General features: G+C 31.0%; 1 protein-coding gene across 5 annotated transcripts in view; it reads left to right on the forward strand.

The window, feature by feature from the left end:
• The first annotated feature begins 111 nt into the window (after positions 1 to 111).
• LOC134708059 (uncharacterized) overlaps positions 112 to 18,391 on the forward strand; it is a 56,440-nt gene continuing 38,160 nt past the window's right edge. Inside the window, exons 1-4 of one of the 5 annotated variants that reach the window (XM_063568346.1) lie at positions 112 to 623; positions 10,945 to 10,993; positions 12,583 to 12,659; positions 13,589 to 13,787. In XM_063568346.1, the coding sequence (XP_063424416.1) occupies positions 555 to 623; positions 10,945 to 10,993; positions 12,583 to 12,659; positions 13,589 to 13,787 (394 nt within the window). In that variant the 5' untranslated portion in view covers positions 112 to 554. Of the gene's footprint in view, positions 624 to 3,341; positions 3,385 to 10,944; positions 10,994 to 12,582; positions 12,660 to 13,588; positions 13,830 to 18,391 lie in introns of those variants that run through there. The other 4 variants (XM_063568343.1, XM_063568344.1, XM_063568347.1 and 1 more) reach the window with 4 other exon arrangements.

The following is an 18,391-nucleotide window of genomic DNA, read 5'->3' on the forward strand; positions in this document are numbered from 1 at the left end:
GAAAACAAATGAAAATTGTAAAGACTTTTACTATTTACATATATGGTCATATATCCATTTTCTTTCAATAAAATCAACTGGTATTATTTTAATAACACAATTGATTTACGGAGATGATATAACATGTTTATTGTTTCTGTTATTGAACATTAAAGAATCTGGCAAAGACATTTTTGTAGTTGCCCGGCTTTTGAAATATAATTTCCACCATGATCGCTTGTGTATTAATCTGCATATGATTCAAATCGAAGATCAAATAATGTCTCTGATAAAATCTACAATTCTGTATATCCAAGATATTACCGCATTACAAGTGAATGTAAAAATTAATAACAAGGGCTTCAAATATTGACATAAAACTGATAAAATTTAACAGTAAATCAAAAAGATCACCCCTTATCTCAGTAATGGAACGATCGATCTTCTATGTTGAACAGTGGCCAAGGGATCTTTACAACTGAACTATTTCGATTAACTTTCTTATAAGGTAACTATAAATATGACGACGGAAGACTGAAAAAAAGCGTCAAGTAACCTTGGTTACGTTGGAAAAAATGGCGACTACGGATACGGACAGTGTCCACGATCACATGACCAGACTGCGGATGAAAATGGTCAATCAAGTAAGTGATGTATTTTATTTTTTAATCCCTTTTTTAAAACTGTTGTGAAAAGTTTTAATGAGACCCTTTCTTAAACAATTATTCTATATGAATGATGTTTTTTTGTACGTTTTATCTGGGACTTATAACTACTAGATACATTGAAGAACCTGACTTGTAAAGTTCTAATTTCAGTCTCTCGCAGATTACTTACACAGAACCATGCAGTTTTCTAATAGTCCTATGTTTGATGTCTTGTGTTAGTGACATGTATGTGTCGATTAAACACTCTATAGAGCATATATGTCGTATTATTAGGCTTAGATGATATCCGACTTTCAATTAATCTTTGTATAAATGCATATTAATCATTGAATCAGTGGCGGATCCAAAAGGGGGCCGGGGTTGGAACACCCTTTTTGGACGATAAATGCATTTGAATGGAAACATATAATTAGACCCCCCCATTTATTCATATGGTTGGGTACCCCCTTTTTAACTTAAATGGCTGGATTTTCATCGATTTTCAGAGAAATATATAAGATATGAATTGTCATGTCTCTAATTTTTAGTGCAATCATTAACTTAACTAAACTGACTAATTCTCATTAGGGTTCAGGATTTACATGTACTGATGTTCATTGTTTTGGATATAACTCTATCATGTTGGGTAACTCATCAACGGATTTTTACAGGACTATAAAAGGGGGGGGGGACTTTTGTTTCTTTCAGAGTTACCCGTTTGCTCAAGTGTTAGTATTTTGTATGGTTTTTTTTGTAGCTTTTCTTTTGGCCATAAAGTTGCCCGTCTTTCGAAGACTGGTATTTTTTTTTTACTTTGTTTCGGCTTTATATTGTTATATAAAACAGCTGTGCTGATGATCGAAACAATCCTGACATGATATGAAGGACCTTGAAACTTCAAGTAACAAGGGTCACAACCCGGGGGTCACAACAAAATCATCGACATAATAGTAAGTAAGTAAGTAATATATAAAAAAGAAGATGTGATATGATTGCCAATGAGACAACTATCCACTATCCACAAAAGACCAAAATGACACAAACATTAACAATTATAGGTCACCGTACGGCCTTCAACAATGAGCAAAACTCATACCGCATATAGTCAGCTATAAAAGGCCCCGATAAGACAATGTAAAACAATTCAAAGGAGAAAACTAACGGCCTTATTTATAAATACGTTTTAACATGGATAAATGCACCATACTAAGATATAAAAAAGAAGATGTGGTATGATTGCCAATGAGACAACTATTCACAAAAGACCAAAATGACACAAACATTAACAATAATAGGTCACCGTACGGCCTTCAACAATTAACAAAGTCCATACCGCATATAGTCAGCTATAAAAAGCCCCGATAAGACAATATAAAACAATTCAAGCGAGAAAACTAACGGCCTTATTTATGTAAAAAAATTAACGAAAAACAAATATGTAACACATAAACAAACGACAACCACTGAATTACAGGCTCCTGACTTGGGACAGGCACATACATAATGTGGCGGGGTTAAACATGTTAGCGGGATCCCAACCCTCTCCCTAACCTGGGACAGTGGTATAACAGTACAACATAAGAACGAACTATAAAGATCAGTTGAAAAAGGCTTAACTCAGAAAAAAAGAGTTCAGTTTAAATGCGCCCTACCAATAAAACTGAGAAAACCATATCCTTTAGAAGTGTGATTATGATTGTGTTTATCGAATACACATTTAATAAAAACCTGCAATCATCAAATAGGCGGAGAGGAAATTAAAAAATAACTTTAAACTCCTAAATGACCCTTTCATTTTCAAGCAACAGGAAAATATTTACAAACTTTGAAAACTTTAAACAAAAGGACATTTGCTGCACAATAAACAAAAGTACAAAATACTTAATAAGATTTTACGTAAATAAAAGATGTAAAATCTGTAAGTCATCTTTAGAAAAGATAAACTGTAACTAAAAACAGTTAATATGTATAGATGTTGACATGGAATAACAAACTTATTGACTAAATGATAATGCATTTATAAAGTTTGCCTTTTGAAAAAAGATTGTGTAATATAGAAGTGCTTTAAAGCGTTTTATAGTCATTTAGTGTTGATTTGAAAAAAGATTGAACGTTATATTTTGAATACGAATACATGATTGATTAGCTTGTTGTGTACAGTAATGAATTGGCCTCGTCCATCAAAGTTCATTTCAAGTCTGTTTGGAAATTTGTACAACATATTCAGTGGTTCCTTAAAAACGAGCTTCCTTTCGATTTTTACGATTTTCAGATTTTCTTCCCAACAATTGTGGAATTCAATCTTTAGTTATTTGATACCTTAAGAAACTGCTAGTTATAATTCAAGTTTGATTATATCGATCTTTACGAATTTTTGAAAAATTATCTAAAAATAAAAACCACTTAAGTTTAAAGATTTGCATTTTTTGTTTTTCTAATTTCCTACGAGACTGTAATTGTTGAACATCAAAACAATCTTCGTGCATAGTTTACGAAAACTGAAATTTGATTTACGTATATTTTCATTTTTAATATTATGTAAGCAGAAAGGGATCCAGTGTGTCAATTTTATGACATTCGTTATACAATTGTCAAGTTATAAAGATGCTTGAAATGTAAATTTAAGCATATATGTGATGGTTGGTATAAAAAATCGTCATTTCTGATGAGTATAAATAAGTTTCAATGTAACTTGATCACGAAATCAGAGTTTTAAACTCTTTATTTCAGTTGATTTTATTTGAAACATTCTTGTTGCGTAAGTATTTAATATTAATTGATTAAGATTATGTCGGGGGACACCTTTTTTGAAAATTCTAAATCTTTTATCATTATTTTACTAACCATTTGAATCTTTATAGAAATATTACGTTTATATCTAAATGTGTAGACAGTATTGTTTGGATTCTGTCTTTGGCAAAACAGTCACCGTAACCATGGAAACAAATGTGTAAAACATTTCAAAATGCTCCTAACTTAATGAAACTTTATAATGTCAACTGGCATGTGTAGAAGAGCCATTCGACTTCGGAATTTTCAAAATGGCTGCCGTTACAATGTGAAAAATTCAACTTGACTTTCAGACACTTTATTTATATGTAAAATCATCGTTTTAAAGTTTAAATCTAGATGCTGTTTCCAGTCAATTGGCAGACCAAGGTGACATCCGCTATTGCTTGCAATGGCAAATCTGTTTTATATATTTCATTGGTAAAAAAAAGAACTTTTGAAAACGACCACTTACTATATTAATAGAGACCTATATGGAGAATAACGTAACGGGATATGACATTTGTTTCGACTTTTAACCATAACAACTTAAAATTTTCTACAAGATTTGTCGTTTGTGATTTTATTTTCCTGTCTAACCAGACCTGGATACTCATGTTCAAAATCGTCCTGGGTCACAGAAAATCAAATCATCGTTCGTCCTCTTTGGAAAATCCACTGGTTGCCCATTTAGGAAAATCCACGTGTTGTCCTTTTAGGAAAATTAACTGGGTGTCCATTTAGGAAATCAACTAGTTGTCCTTTTAGGAAAATTAACTGGGTGTCCTTTTAGGAAAACGAGTCAACTGGGTGTCCTTTTAGGAACTCAACTGGGTGTCCTTTTAGGAAAATAAAATGGGCTTCCCCACAGGTGGTCGTCAAAAATAGGAAAATCAAATGGTCGTTCACATAGGAAAATAAAATGGTCGTCCATTTAGGAAACCCAAACGATCGTCCACTAGAAAAATAAAACATCTGAGTATAGGGCACTCGGGTTAAAAACTCAGTTTGTAAAAATAAAATATTCTAGAATTTTTCAATGTTTATTAATCTATTGTAATAAGTCCCAAAAGAAAGATTGCTGTAAAATTATCTCCGTTATAAATATATGAAGCGTTGTGGTATGATTTCCAACGAAGCACTCTCAATCGGATACCAAATGAAGTAGAAGTTACATATATATCCGTAATTTAAAAATATAATCTCAGAAATTGTTTTTGCATATATATCAAGTAAATGCGATCCTCTTTAAAAAAAAAAAAAAGAAAACTAAGCAATAACATTGGATAGTATACGATTATTACGGCCTTACATTGTACTTGCTTTGTTCCTGAAACCTTCCACTATAAATGGAATGATCTTTTTCTGTAGTTAACATCTTGATTTAAAATACAAATTACATGTTTACTAGTCTTTACTGACTTAATAAAAGACAAAGAGTTTGGAAAATAAGAAAGGAGAAGGGAGTGTCATTTGTCTTCATGTGTGATGTGTGGCATAAAGATAACCTCGAGAAATTGAAAAATTGAGTCTGATAGAAAGGAATACTTCATTGGATTTAGTGAAATGACAATAAGGGACATACATTTCATTTTAATTTTTTGAAATATTTGTAGCTTAACGTTTATAAAGATTTGTGAATCGCCCAAGAGTGAATTTTCCTGTTCTTTTATGGTTTAGCAGAACTTTATTGTCTGTTAAATAAGAGCGAAGCTGTATGCATGTCAGTCCACAGTAGTACACACATTGCCTTTATTTGTGAGTTAAAGAACAATTCATACGTAGATTATTATTCTTTTATCAACATAAGAAATAAGATATGGACATTTGACTTTATATGTTTTAACCATGATAACAATAACTACGATAATAACAAAACAACACATCATTAAAACAACCTTGTTTGAGCCTCTTTTTAGAACCCTTTATCGGTTTAAATGAACTTTTGAATGAAATTGAATTTTAATGCGTAGTATATAGCAATACGTATCTTTGTATCTTAAGAAAGAGAATTCATCATTATTTGAAATATGACGGTATTATGTGTACATTTGTTGAATGCATGTCATGGTGAATATTATAAAATACATACAAGAATAGTTTGTAAAGTAAATAAGTGAGAAGAAAGTATTGAACAATGAGCGACTCCTTTGAAGTTTTAACATATATAAATAAACTTAAATTTGGTTAATATGAATAAATGTTCAGACGATAAAGAAACAGACTAGAAAAGAAAATATTAGAGTAATACAGTCTGCATGGGGCGCAGCAATAGACATAAAAAGTGGGAAGAGGGATACTTGTCAAAAATGTCATTTGAAAATAGATTATGAAAAATAAGGATGACTGAAGCTTTAAGTACTCATCAACACTTTGATAAGAAAAATTAATCTATTGTTACTACTCTTTCTCTTTTTAAAGATACAAAAAAATCAAATTTGAATATAGAAGTCACTTGAATGCCTTTCTATTTTCATTTCGTTGCATAATTGAGAATTCTCTTAAAATAAGCTCGAGAGACAAGCTTTAAGTTTTAAATAAAAACCACGTCGAAATCATTAACCATATACGCCTTAAAGATTTTATCGCATCGGAGTTTGGCAATAAATTGAAGTTGTCAAAAAGCAACATATCAGCATGCCATATGTTTAGCACCCACATGAATTTTAGTTTTTTAATCATAATACCTAGACTGTGGAATAATAATGTTGTCCCCAACCATTAGATTAGGTTTGCAATGTATATTCTGAGCTCGTACATACAAAGTGAGCCTGATATCTCATATTGTTTAATCCAAAGGTCTTTAATCACATGGCGGGTGACATGAGAAGATATTTAATCGAGCAAAGGATTAAATTCGAGGGTATAGCCCGCAAATAATGGTTGACTTTAGAAGTATATACAAATAATATTACTGATGGAATTTAATTTAGTATTGCGTACCCATAACAAGTTAAAACAGAACATGAAGGTCCAAGGGAAATACTGACCAACTTGAAGTATTAACAGTTTATGGCTTAATACAAAATTAATATGAACATAACCCAGCAACCAATGTTACATTTGACAGTTTGAGAAATATATAATTTGACTGAAAACGTGAATATCGATTTTGATTTAGCGCCGATTATGGCCATATATCTCTTCAACTGTTTCGGTTCTTATACATTCTTGGCTTTCAAATAGTTGGCTCTCTCCGTTCCTGATGAAGGTGAAATCCAGAAAAGCGCTTCTGAGGCCAGAAACTTATAGCGGTGATACCTTTTTTTTAGCGGTTACCTATTTGGTCCTGATATATGATATGCATCATTTTTGATTTATTACTTCTGCTATCATTACTGTTATTACAACAATCTCCAAAAGCAATAGCTCTCTTTCGAACAGAAGTCACCCAGTCTCTTCAGTCTATTTTGAACGAAGATATGAACTGAATGACTCGTAAGAACATTCAGTTGAACATCGTTCGAACATAGTTACTCTTCTCTTCAAAACAATGGACGAGGAATTTGGAGAAATATGGTTGGCATGCTCAAATATTCCTGGATATCAGAAAACATGGCTTCGCTATAATCTATTAGAACATGAAAGGCGTTTTTTTATTGGGATTTAAATAGGGATAAAAAAAATACCACCTCAAGTAAATAGATTAGGGTCCTATGTTAAATAATCATTAATTCTAGGGACAAGAACACTTTAACAATATTTATTGATGTTTTATCAACAGAAAATGTTAAAAAGGAAATTTTAGATTTAGAGATGCAACATTTTGATAGCAATAAACTAGGCGTTGATGGTGCAACTGAAAAACTTACCAAAATTTTACAAACTATAGCAGAAAGTACACCTAAAGTCATATCTAAACCAACAAAAAAGAAAAAGAAAAAAATTAAACAAGTATGGACAGATATGTAGTATATGAAACAAAAAGACAAATAAACTATTTAGTAAATAAAATCAAGAATAACTTAAATGACAAAAGTTTAAAACCTAAATATTTTGAATTATGTAAAAAAAACTATAAAAAAAAATTGATTAAACAGAAAAAAATTGAATATCATCAAAAACTTTATAAATCTCTTTCAGCTATTTTAAAAATAATCCAAAAGAATACTGGAATGTTCTAAAGGCAATAAAAAAGAAACCATATATTGAAGAAGATATTCCTGAAATTTTAATGAATGAAAATAAAATCATAAAACATTTTCAGGATCAGGGTACACCAGCCTCATGCATATTATAAATCCTTTGTAAATAAACGGAAACAAGAACTAAACATTATAGGAATAAGAAAAAATGCATCCAATTTAGGAGCAAGAGTTGAATTAGGGAGATAACATAACAGAATGTTTTATTAAAACACAAACCCTTTTATATTTAGCTAGACTATAAAATATTAATCCATTGATAAAGGAAGCGTTTTCTCTAGCACAGTCTCTAGATTTGACAGGAACTTACTCATGGTATACATATGCAAAAAATATTGTTAAAGAGACTAATGTTGACCTTAATATTCTTCCTACTTGTAAGGACATAAAAGATGTAAATAAAATTTAAAAAAAACTATATAAAGTTAAAATGAAAAATAGATATGAAGATTTAATTCAAACGAAATTTCAAAACATTGATGATAAAAGTATTTTTTTTCTTTATAAAAACATTAAAAAAGATTACAAACTAGAATCTTATCTAAATACATCTAATTTCAGATAAGGAGATTAATCACTTAATTTAGAATAAGTGATCACTCCCTCTTGATTGGAAAGGGAAGATATTTTAAAATCCCAAGAGAGGAACGACTTTGCCATAAATGTAAAATACTAGAGGATGAGAAACATTATTTTATACTCTTTTGTGAGTATAATAAAACTCTAAGAAATGACTTTTTTCATCACATATGTACTGAAAATAATAATTTTAATAATTCAAATGAAGAAGAAAAAAATCATTATTTACTAAATCCCTCATCGCCTTTAAAAACAAATAAGTTAGGATCCTTCTTGAAAAAGTCATTAGAACTGAGGTCAGGGGACTCTTTACAACTTGTTTGTTGTTATAAATTTTGATGCTGTTGTTATTGTGTATGTTTAATATGTATGTATATATGTTTATTGTGTTTATTGTGGGAATATATGTTGGTCACAAACTGTAAAGTTTATATGACTATAAAATATTTGATTTCATTTGATTTGAAATATTTACAAGACTGAAGTTGTTGTGGATGTGAATTTTAAATATATTTTGTATACCTAGTAGAAACCTGGTATATGAAGTTTATATGACATGCAGTGAACATTTTTTTATATAGAATATCCTTTATATATTAGTGTTAACTTGAAAAGTAAATCCAATTGATATTGGTGATTATCATATGGTGCCTTTCGGTCATTCAATCTATGATAGGTAAGAATTCGTTTTGTATTGAGGACCAACTTTAATTTGATCATAGATCATTTTAGAATTTTTCAGATTATTTTCTTTGGATGTAAGAGACATGAAAATCATCTCATAAGTAGTACACGAGCTACTATCTATAACCATACCGTAGTTAGGACATAAAATGTTATAACTCAAAGTTCACCCAAATGCCATGTTTAAAGCTATGGTCATGATGGTTGGAATGTCAAATAGTCAGCTGGATTATGGAAATTCAAAACTGAAAGTCCCTGAACAAATCGCAAAATCAAATGCTATAAAACACTTCAAATGAATTGATCAAAAATGTCATATTCCTGACTTCGTACAGGCTGAAAAAATGGTGGATTAAACCTGGTTGTATACTGACTAGATAAACCTCCCACTTGTACGACAGTCGCATACAATTCCATTAAATTGACAACCCTCACACACACCATCACACACATAATCTCATTGTACCAAAAGTCTTGGAAAGGTTTTCTTTAAACCATTTAAAAAAATGTTTTTTTATTAGATACCTTCTTTGAAATGTATTATAAATAAGTGAAATTTCATTAATGATTTATTTATTTTCCTATCTAAACTGTTTAATATATTTTTTTAAATCCAGTAGATTACAGAATCATACTGACTAAAATTCACCGAATACACATCTGGATATACAAATTTCTATTGAATAGGTATTATAATCCTGATCTGAACTGGATTAAATAAGAAGAAGTAAGAATTCATATTTGTACAGTTGATATTGGATTTCCGATTTGTACTAGGGGGAATCTATTGCTAAGTAATTATATTCAGTAGTGCCTAACTTTTGTTGAAAGAGATTATAATGATTTGGTGCATTATAATATTCTGTTTGTTAACCCCAGAATGCTCTGCAGGAGATGAACAAAAAATCATTTTAATTTTAACATTACATTGATTTTTATTTTAATGCGTCGTATTCAGTACATATATTTTTTTTATTTCTTTAAATATTGTTTACATCGATAAAGACCAAGTATTTTATCTGTTTAATGATAAGTTATGCAATGAACATTAATTTATTAAAAGAGTTATTAAACGTATCAAAGTCCATTAGATTGTGTTATTCTCTATTTCATATATATATATATGTTTTTATCAACTAGGCTTTTGCATTTCGAATTTAATTACACAATTACATCATTCTTTTGGTTTGGATGCTGCTATATTTTTTTTAAACAATTTACATAATTGATTTAATAAAGGCCTGAAGTCATTCAAAACACAACGAAAGGTAGTTAGTATACAATTTAAATGAAGTAAGAAAATCAGATTGGTAAAGGCGACGAGAAATCTAGAAAAATTAAGAAGGAGATGATAAGAGCGGATTGTAAAAAGCTAAATATCACGAATTTGAATTTCAACGTCACTGTGAAAGAATTAGAGAGAATTAAGAGACTTGAGCCCGCCGAAAAATACTCACGTCCACACTGTTATTTTCTCTCACAACTTCACGTTATTTTAGAGATATTTCGATCTCCAGCCATCCCTGGGTGAACAATTGGTATAGACCTTTACATTGCAGTAAAATTATAAAATAGTAATTGAATTCGTTCATACCACTAAAAGTTATCAAATCGCCATAGACAAGTTATGTTTATGAATAACGTTCCTTGTTAACTTTTAAAACTGAAAGTTGTGCCATTGCCAGTGATACAGCTACAAAAAAAAAGGAAGGAAATAGTGTCAACAACGACAGTCCACGAACTTGATTTTCATGCCCCATTTATGGGCATTATGTTTTCTGGTCTGTGTCTCCGTTCGTTTGTTCGTTCGTCCGTCCGTTCGTTCGTTCGTCTGTCTGTCACGCTTTATGCTTACATTTATGGTCGAGGTAGTTTTTGATGAAGTTGAACTTCAAAAAACTTAAAACTTAGTACACCTATAATTAATATGATCTTTCTCATTTTAATGTCAAATTAGAGTTTTTATCCCATTTTCACGGGGCACTGAACATAGAAAATGATAATTCGCATGGGACATCCGTGTACTAGGGACACACTCTTGTTATGTAATGATTTCTTTTTTGTTAAATGAATAATTTCCCGAAATATTGTTTTGTTTCTATTATCATATGATTACTTGAAGATTAATTTCTTTTATACAGAAAATCGCAAATGAAAGAGAAAAGTTGAATAGACCTAGCTCGACAGAAAGTAAGTTACATTTTGTTAACATAGTTACACCATAGTTAATTTTTTAAATGTTAAAGCTCTCGTGGAAGTTTTTTGTAATCAAAATAATTTATGTTCCCTCCACGAAAATGAGGGAAATATGGCAATATGCAAAACCCACTGGAAAAGTGGATAGCTTGAAAATAGAAATTGTAAGCTCTCGTGCCAGCATAGTTGAAGTTGAATGGGATAAAACATTTCAAAGTTTACATCTAAAATATATTTGATTAGTTCGAAAGTAGATCATATTTATGTGCCTTATGTCCCTTTGAGATCTAAATAATAACGAAACATAGTATATCAGACGCTGTGGAAAATCAAAATTGATCAAGTGTTTTATGTAATAAGAAAATTCCAGTACTCTGCTCTCTGTCTACTCCGTAGTAATGTTGATGCCAGAGCTATTAAACAATAGAATGTCATTCTATTTTACTTAAGAATGACAGATACATGTACTAGTAACTAATAACATCGTTTGATGCCTTAATAAAAAAAATCATTAAATATGTTTTATGTAATCAGAATATCTTATAATCATAAAGAACTCGAACATGTATTCTTCTATGATCATGAGACAGCGAAGCAACTACACACACACATACAATGGTAACCGTAAACAAATAAAATAGGAAGCGTGAAGTCGTCAACTAAAGGCAAAATGTTATAGTGCTCTGCCATCAAGACAACATTTTCGAAGGACAAACAACTAAAATATCATTACAAACGATCACTGTCGATATTACTAATATCGAAAAGTCAAATCAGCACGGCGTTTAAATTATTTTTTGGAACCTGCCTCCTTTTTTATAACTCATTTGGACCAAGAGCCAATTGAACTTTTCTCATTTCTTGGTGCCCGTCGTTGTAAATTGTTACAAAAATCTTCTCTGAATCGAGTTATTGCCCTTTGATATAGATTTTTACTACTTATTGTTTTTTGCCTCATAACAGAAAAATTATAATAGATAGATGAAAACTTACATAAGCAAAGATGACCAGCAATATTAAATCTACAAATGAGTCACACGGTCAAAATCGTCAGTTATAGAAGTTACCGCTCTTTAATGTCGATAACACCAATATTTTCCGTCTTTGCCTGTTATTTTTAAAATCAAAATAAATAGATACACATTTAGAAGAGAAACATGACAATAAGAACAAGATCTATAAGTGAGCCAAATTTCCTTGAAATCGTTAATAAACCCTTCATAGGAGTGATTGCCTTTTTATCCTTTTTTGTTTTTTGGGGAAAAATAATAATGGTAGGCAGAAACTGTAAACAGAAAATGACAAGTAATACCAGATCATAAATAAAGAAGATATTTGTCATAAATGTCATTCTTGTCTTCAATGTTTGATGGGTCCATGGTCAAAGATGCACATAGACTCAGTGAGCGACACAAGGCCGCCTTTAGAACCTCTAGTTTATTACTCAAGCATCCTAGAAAAGTATACATACACGTATATTTACTTTTTTTGAATTTTGATTTATAGAAATCTATCCATTATTTATCGAAACATTGTGTAAACATAACATTACATTTATTTGATGTATACCTAATATGTTATAGGTGCAAATGATGTCGATGAACAATTACGTCTTCAGCAGGCTATGTTAAGAAGACAAGAACTGTTAGACAAAATAAGGGTAAGAAAACTCGATTTTTTTTAATACTCGAATTTGATGCTTTAGCTTAACTGATTACAAACTGATGCTTTTTTATGTTTAATAAAAAAATGTATACATGTTTGTATAGAAACTTCAAAAGACTGAATAAAACTATTCTTTTTCAAGCCTTGTTAAATGTAAAGTTTTAAAAACATGAATTTACAACTTAGACTCAATTGTTTTTTTCACGATAACTATTTTGTGTTTATGAAACACATATCATGCCAATTTGTGATATCATAATATAATAATACATTGAGAAATTCAGCACTGTCAGGGATTAGAATACCTCAAAGTCACCTGTCTCGGGTTTTTTTTTTCCGAAGTACCTTTGTTTTTTTACGTCAAATATAAGCTATATCACTGGTTATATTTTCTAGGAGTGTTAAATTAAGTAAATATGTTTTTAAGAGACAAGTGCCTGTGCCCTGTATCCAAGGACACTAAATTTGCATCATTTTAAATGTTTCAAGATTACAGATATGTTAACCTTTTTCTAAAAAAAAACCGTTTTATTTTCCCTTTGGTATATTGCAGAATGCACGAAGTCTCTAATGATAAAACATTATGATAAGTATCTAACAAAACGGCAGTGTTTTCAACCGCCTGAATGTGTTTTGATTTTTTAATGAATGCAACACATATGACTTAAGTGCAGCTGTTTGAAATTCAGTTATTAAGTTGATTCTATTACTTCTTGAAGATTACATATCTAGTGAAATATATATATATTTACAAAAACAAAATAACTTCTTCAATTTTGTTCTCTATTTAGCCTTTTAAATATGTTTGATTCGAGCGTCACTGATGAGTCTTTTCTTAGACAAAACGCGCGTCTGGCGTAAATATAAAATTCTGATCCTGGTATCTATATATGATGAGTTTATTTCTATTCATTTCTTTTGTAGCGTGAGCAAATAGTGAATCACACCTCTGTAGCGGATAACCGTCGACCGAGATCATATAGTGCTAGACGGCGGTATACTCCGTCCCCCGTACAACCTCCCCCCTCACGACGCTCACTTCCAGACTTTAACAGAAACAATGGAGATTACACATACCGAGAACGAGATAACTACCAACAACCTTTCTATGGTGATAATAAAGGTGAGGTTAACTACCAACAACCTCACTATGGGAACAATGAAGGTACAGTTAACTATGCATATTTAAATAGAAAGGGTCATTAAACTATTCGACACAATGATTCGTCTAAACAAATTATGTAAAGCAGATCAAAGAATCATTGTAAGATCAGGTTTGAAAAATGCCATAAAAAAAATTGAATAAAAAATTCATTATGTGTGCAATTCAACCAAAGTGTCTGGTTAGATGATATACAATGTATAAGTTTAAAGAGATAATATACTATCTTAAATGTGTCCTCATTTAAGTTTCGTCTTCAATATGAATGACATGTATAGATAGTTTTATAGGCACATCACAACAACTCAACAATCAACAATCAATTTTTCAAGAATTGTCTCAAAATTAAAAAAGTATGTTCGAAATATGATTATAATCTTTCTCGGGCACAGACGGACGATTTCAAACTATGATCTATTACAAACGTGACGATTTCAGTTTTGACTTATTGGCAATATCCTGTTTCACAAAAGCAACATACCCTCTATCAAATCGTTTTTATGCCTTTTATTTCTATTTATCGACTGATACGTTACGCACGATCTTAGATCTTCAAATACCAGAAAAGTCGTCTAATCTGCAACTTTTTTACGATATATTCGGTTCCCTATGTAATATTTTGACTAAGTTTGGACTCGCATGATCGATAACGTTTGCATAAAAAGTTGACTTTGTAAAAAAAGTTTTCTTTAAAAACATATACCTTTTCCTTTAGGGGAGGTTTTTATTAAGATGTAGATACCGAAAGATCTGTTGTTATAGTACGTAAAATGCATAATTTGTCTTGTGTTGTGCCGTTACACCTCCGTCCCAGTTTAGGGTGTGTTTAGCGCCTTCAAAATAATCCTCGCAACATTCTGTAAGTGCCTGTCTCAATTTCGGAACCTGTAGGTGGTTGTCCTTTTTTACATTTTTTTCTTAATTATTTTGTACATAAATTAGGCCGTTAGTTTTCTCGTTCGAATTGTTTACATTTGTTATTACGGGGCCTTTTATAGCTGACTATGCGGTATGGTCTTTGCTCATTCATGTATGCCGTACGGTGACCTATATGTGTTAATTCCTGTGTCATTGGTCTCTTGTGGAGGGTTGTCTCATTGGCAATCATACCAAATCTTATTATTTTTTAGATAAGTCTCTAACCTATTGTGATAGTATTTGACACCAGTATATCACATTCTAAACTTAATGATAATTTGAAAAAGTAGCCTCATAAAAAAAATAGCCAATGTACATTGTTTGAAGGAATAGGTCATTCTTTTCAAAATCCTTGCTGATACAAGAACATTCTTTGAAAATGACAACATCGGAAAGCTTGATTTTTTAAATTGACAGTATATTTGGAGGACGTATTTTAGAGGGGAAAAAAATCGGTACTCCAATTGAGCTCATTTTGCAGACTTGTTCCTTTTTTCAGAGGAGATATACTCCAATCAATATCTTCTCGTAAAGAATGAAAAGAAATCTAGCATAATCCTTAAAATTGACGTTCCGCTATATAGATGGTAAGGTATCTTTTCGGTAAAAAAAATCAATATTTAGAACCATTTACGCTTATCGAATTTGAAATAAAGGATACTGAATACATCGAATTTAGTTAAGTTATTGATATTCATATACGAATTGACAATGAGAATCGTTTCAGAACAAAACTTTTCAGTTGTGAACTTTCCATTTCTAAGAACGGCCGTATCTGCCCAGTTTACAAGTACACAATATTCCATGGATCGTTTTGGATGTGTACTGATAGTATGATATTTATGCATGGAAAACATGATATATTTATTAGCTATTATAAGTTTTGAACTAGCTTTCTGTTACTCCGAAAACTGTTATATATCTGTACGTTCTGTCTTAAGTTTATTTGTTATTTGATTTTGTGCTTTGTGTCGTTCTTGTGGGGTTAGCATTTGTAAACTGATTTTAACAGGACTACTTTTGTTGTGCTGTTAAACAGTCGCTAACATGATTTTCCCCGTGTTTTGGTCGTCATCTTTTTTGTTTTGTTTATTGTTTTAAATCTGGTCATCAGTTGTTGTTATGAAATTTTTTAATTTTTTTTTGTTATGTCAGGGCCTTTTATAGCTTACTTCTTTAAGTGCCTGTCTCAAGCCAGGAGTCTGTAGTTCAGAGGTTGCTGCCGGTTCATTTTTGCCATATTTATTTTTCTTAAACTATTTTGTTATAAACTAGCCTGTTAGTTTTCTCGTTTGAATTGTTTCATATTTTAATGTCGGAGTCTTTTAAAGCCGAGCATACGGTATTGTTTTTTCTCATTGTTGAAGGCCGTACGGTTGCCTATAATTGCCTACATCCACTTCATTTGAACTATGGTGGATAGCTGTCGCATTGACACTCATATTACATCTTTTTATATGTATACTATACGGTATTGGCTTTACTCAAAGTTGATAGTTACCTACTTATGCTTACAACCTCGTCCTTTTGTCTTTTGTGGATAGTTGTCTTATTGGCAGCAATCATATTACATCTATTTTTATACTATACGGTATTAGCTTTGCTAATTGTTGACAGATACCTACCGTTATCTACGTCATTTTGTTTCTGATGTATAGTCATCTCATTAGCAATCATATCACATCTTTCTATGTTTATAAGGAGAAACACTATGTATGTAGGAGGTGACCTTTACTTTCCAATCTTAAAGGTCCTCGTCAATGAATTAGCATGTTATTTGTATTACGCCATTATTATAAATTTTCCTACTGTAACCTGTTTACGCAGTTGACATCATCTTTTTTCCTGCGCAACATCTCATAGGCCACAACATGTTTGATAGTTACTGTGATAACTAGTGCATTGAAGTAAATGAAATTATAATCGAACATGTGGTTTTTAACAAAACAGATCGATCTCTCGCCTAGAATTATGTATTATGAAATAGTTTTGAAATGAATATGTAAAGGAATTGACACACCTTAATTAGGAGTTTGATGCGTTTTCTGTTTTTCAAAAAAAAAGATTAAAAATAAAGCTGTGAAATAAATTAAAAAGTATTTTTAAACAGCCCAAACGTAACATGGATTTGTATGAATAATTAAACAAACTCGTTTAACGCCACTAACCTCTAGTTGATTAGTAGAAATAATCCCCAAGATAAAATATTTCCTATAAACATTTTATTATCTGGTTGTCGATCACTATTGCTGAATTAGTTGACTGACAAACAATTAGGATTGAAAGTCACATATTTTATGCAACTACTGTTATATCTGGTCAACACCAGTACCAAAAGGTCATCGTATAAAGAGAGCATATGAAGAAATGACTGAACAGCAATCAGAGGTCTCCATTTGAGAGACTTAATAAAATCGAAATAAGATTTACTTAACTCAAAATGTATCATTTAAGAATTTATCAAAATGCCAATTTTAAAATGATCGTAACAGGGAAAAACTAAAAAGTGACATAACATGTAAATGCCTTTTGTAAAAACTTTTTTTTTCTTTTCTTTTGGAAAATGCTTTTTTTTTTGCTTTATTGCGACCCCTCTACCAACAAATTTGTTTTGCATGCACACGTATACAAATTGAGGTTTTTATCCAACGCAATCATAAGTTTGAACGTTGTTTTCAACTATACTTGTTTATATTTTTTTCGCTTAGGCTTATATTATATTTGCCTTCGTGTGTATATGAATCGTTCATCTTATTTCGACTCTTCAAAATTCAAAGAGTCTATCCTAAATTGAGGTAAATTATATGGCCTTCCAAATACCGTTTCGATTCTTAACATCACGGTATAGAAGTTAATTGTCGAAATCCAAATATGGTGTACTAATTATGTACTTTTTGTTTACGGCATACCATCTTTTCCGCAAGTTTATTTTTTTCTGTTTGGTATTAAACTAATAATTAAGATTAATTTTGTTGCATCTGGTGATCCGTATATTTGGCAATCACGAATGACAATCAGCAGTGTTTAAGAAAATCCGTTGTTCGACCTGCTAGTGAAAAGTGTTTTGTTGAAATATACTGTTTCACTTATTTGGTCTTTTGGAAGTGATGTTTGTGCTGTATTGAGACCCCTCTTCCAAGACATTTGTTTTCAAGCTCACGTGAAAAAATTGCGGCTTTATCCAACGCGATCATAGGTTTAAACATTGTTTTCCATTAATACTTGTTTATATAATTATGTAATTATATATTTATTTATATATAAACGAGTCTAAATTAAAAACTACGTTCAAACCTATGATTGCGTTGGATAAAAACCACAATTTTTATACGTGTGCATGTAAAACAAATTTACTTGTAGAAGGGTCTAAATACAGCACAAACAGCATTTTCAAAAAGACCAAAAAAGTGAAAAAGTATATTTAAACAAAACGCATTGGACTAACAGGTCGAACAACTGATGTTCTTAAACCGTGCTGACTGCCATTGGCGATTGCCAAATAAAATTGATCACGAGATGTAACAAAATGGATCTTAATATAAATTTAATACTAAACAGAAAACGATAAACTTTTGGACAAGATGTAATGCCACAAACACAAGGTGTCAATATTAGGCTCGGGAAAGACTTCGGATACGAAAGTTAAG

Source organism: Mytilus trossulus, chromosome 2, assembly GCF_036588685.1.
Source record: "Mytilus trossulus isolate FHL-02 chromosome 2, PNRI_Mtr1.1.1.hap1, whole genome shotgun sequence".
NCBI lineage: Eukaryota > Metazoa > Mollusca > Bivalvia > Mytilida > Mytilidae > Mytilus > Mytilus trossulus.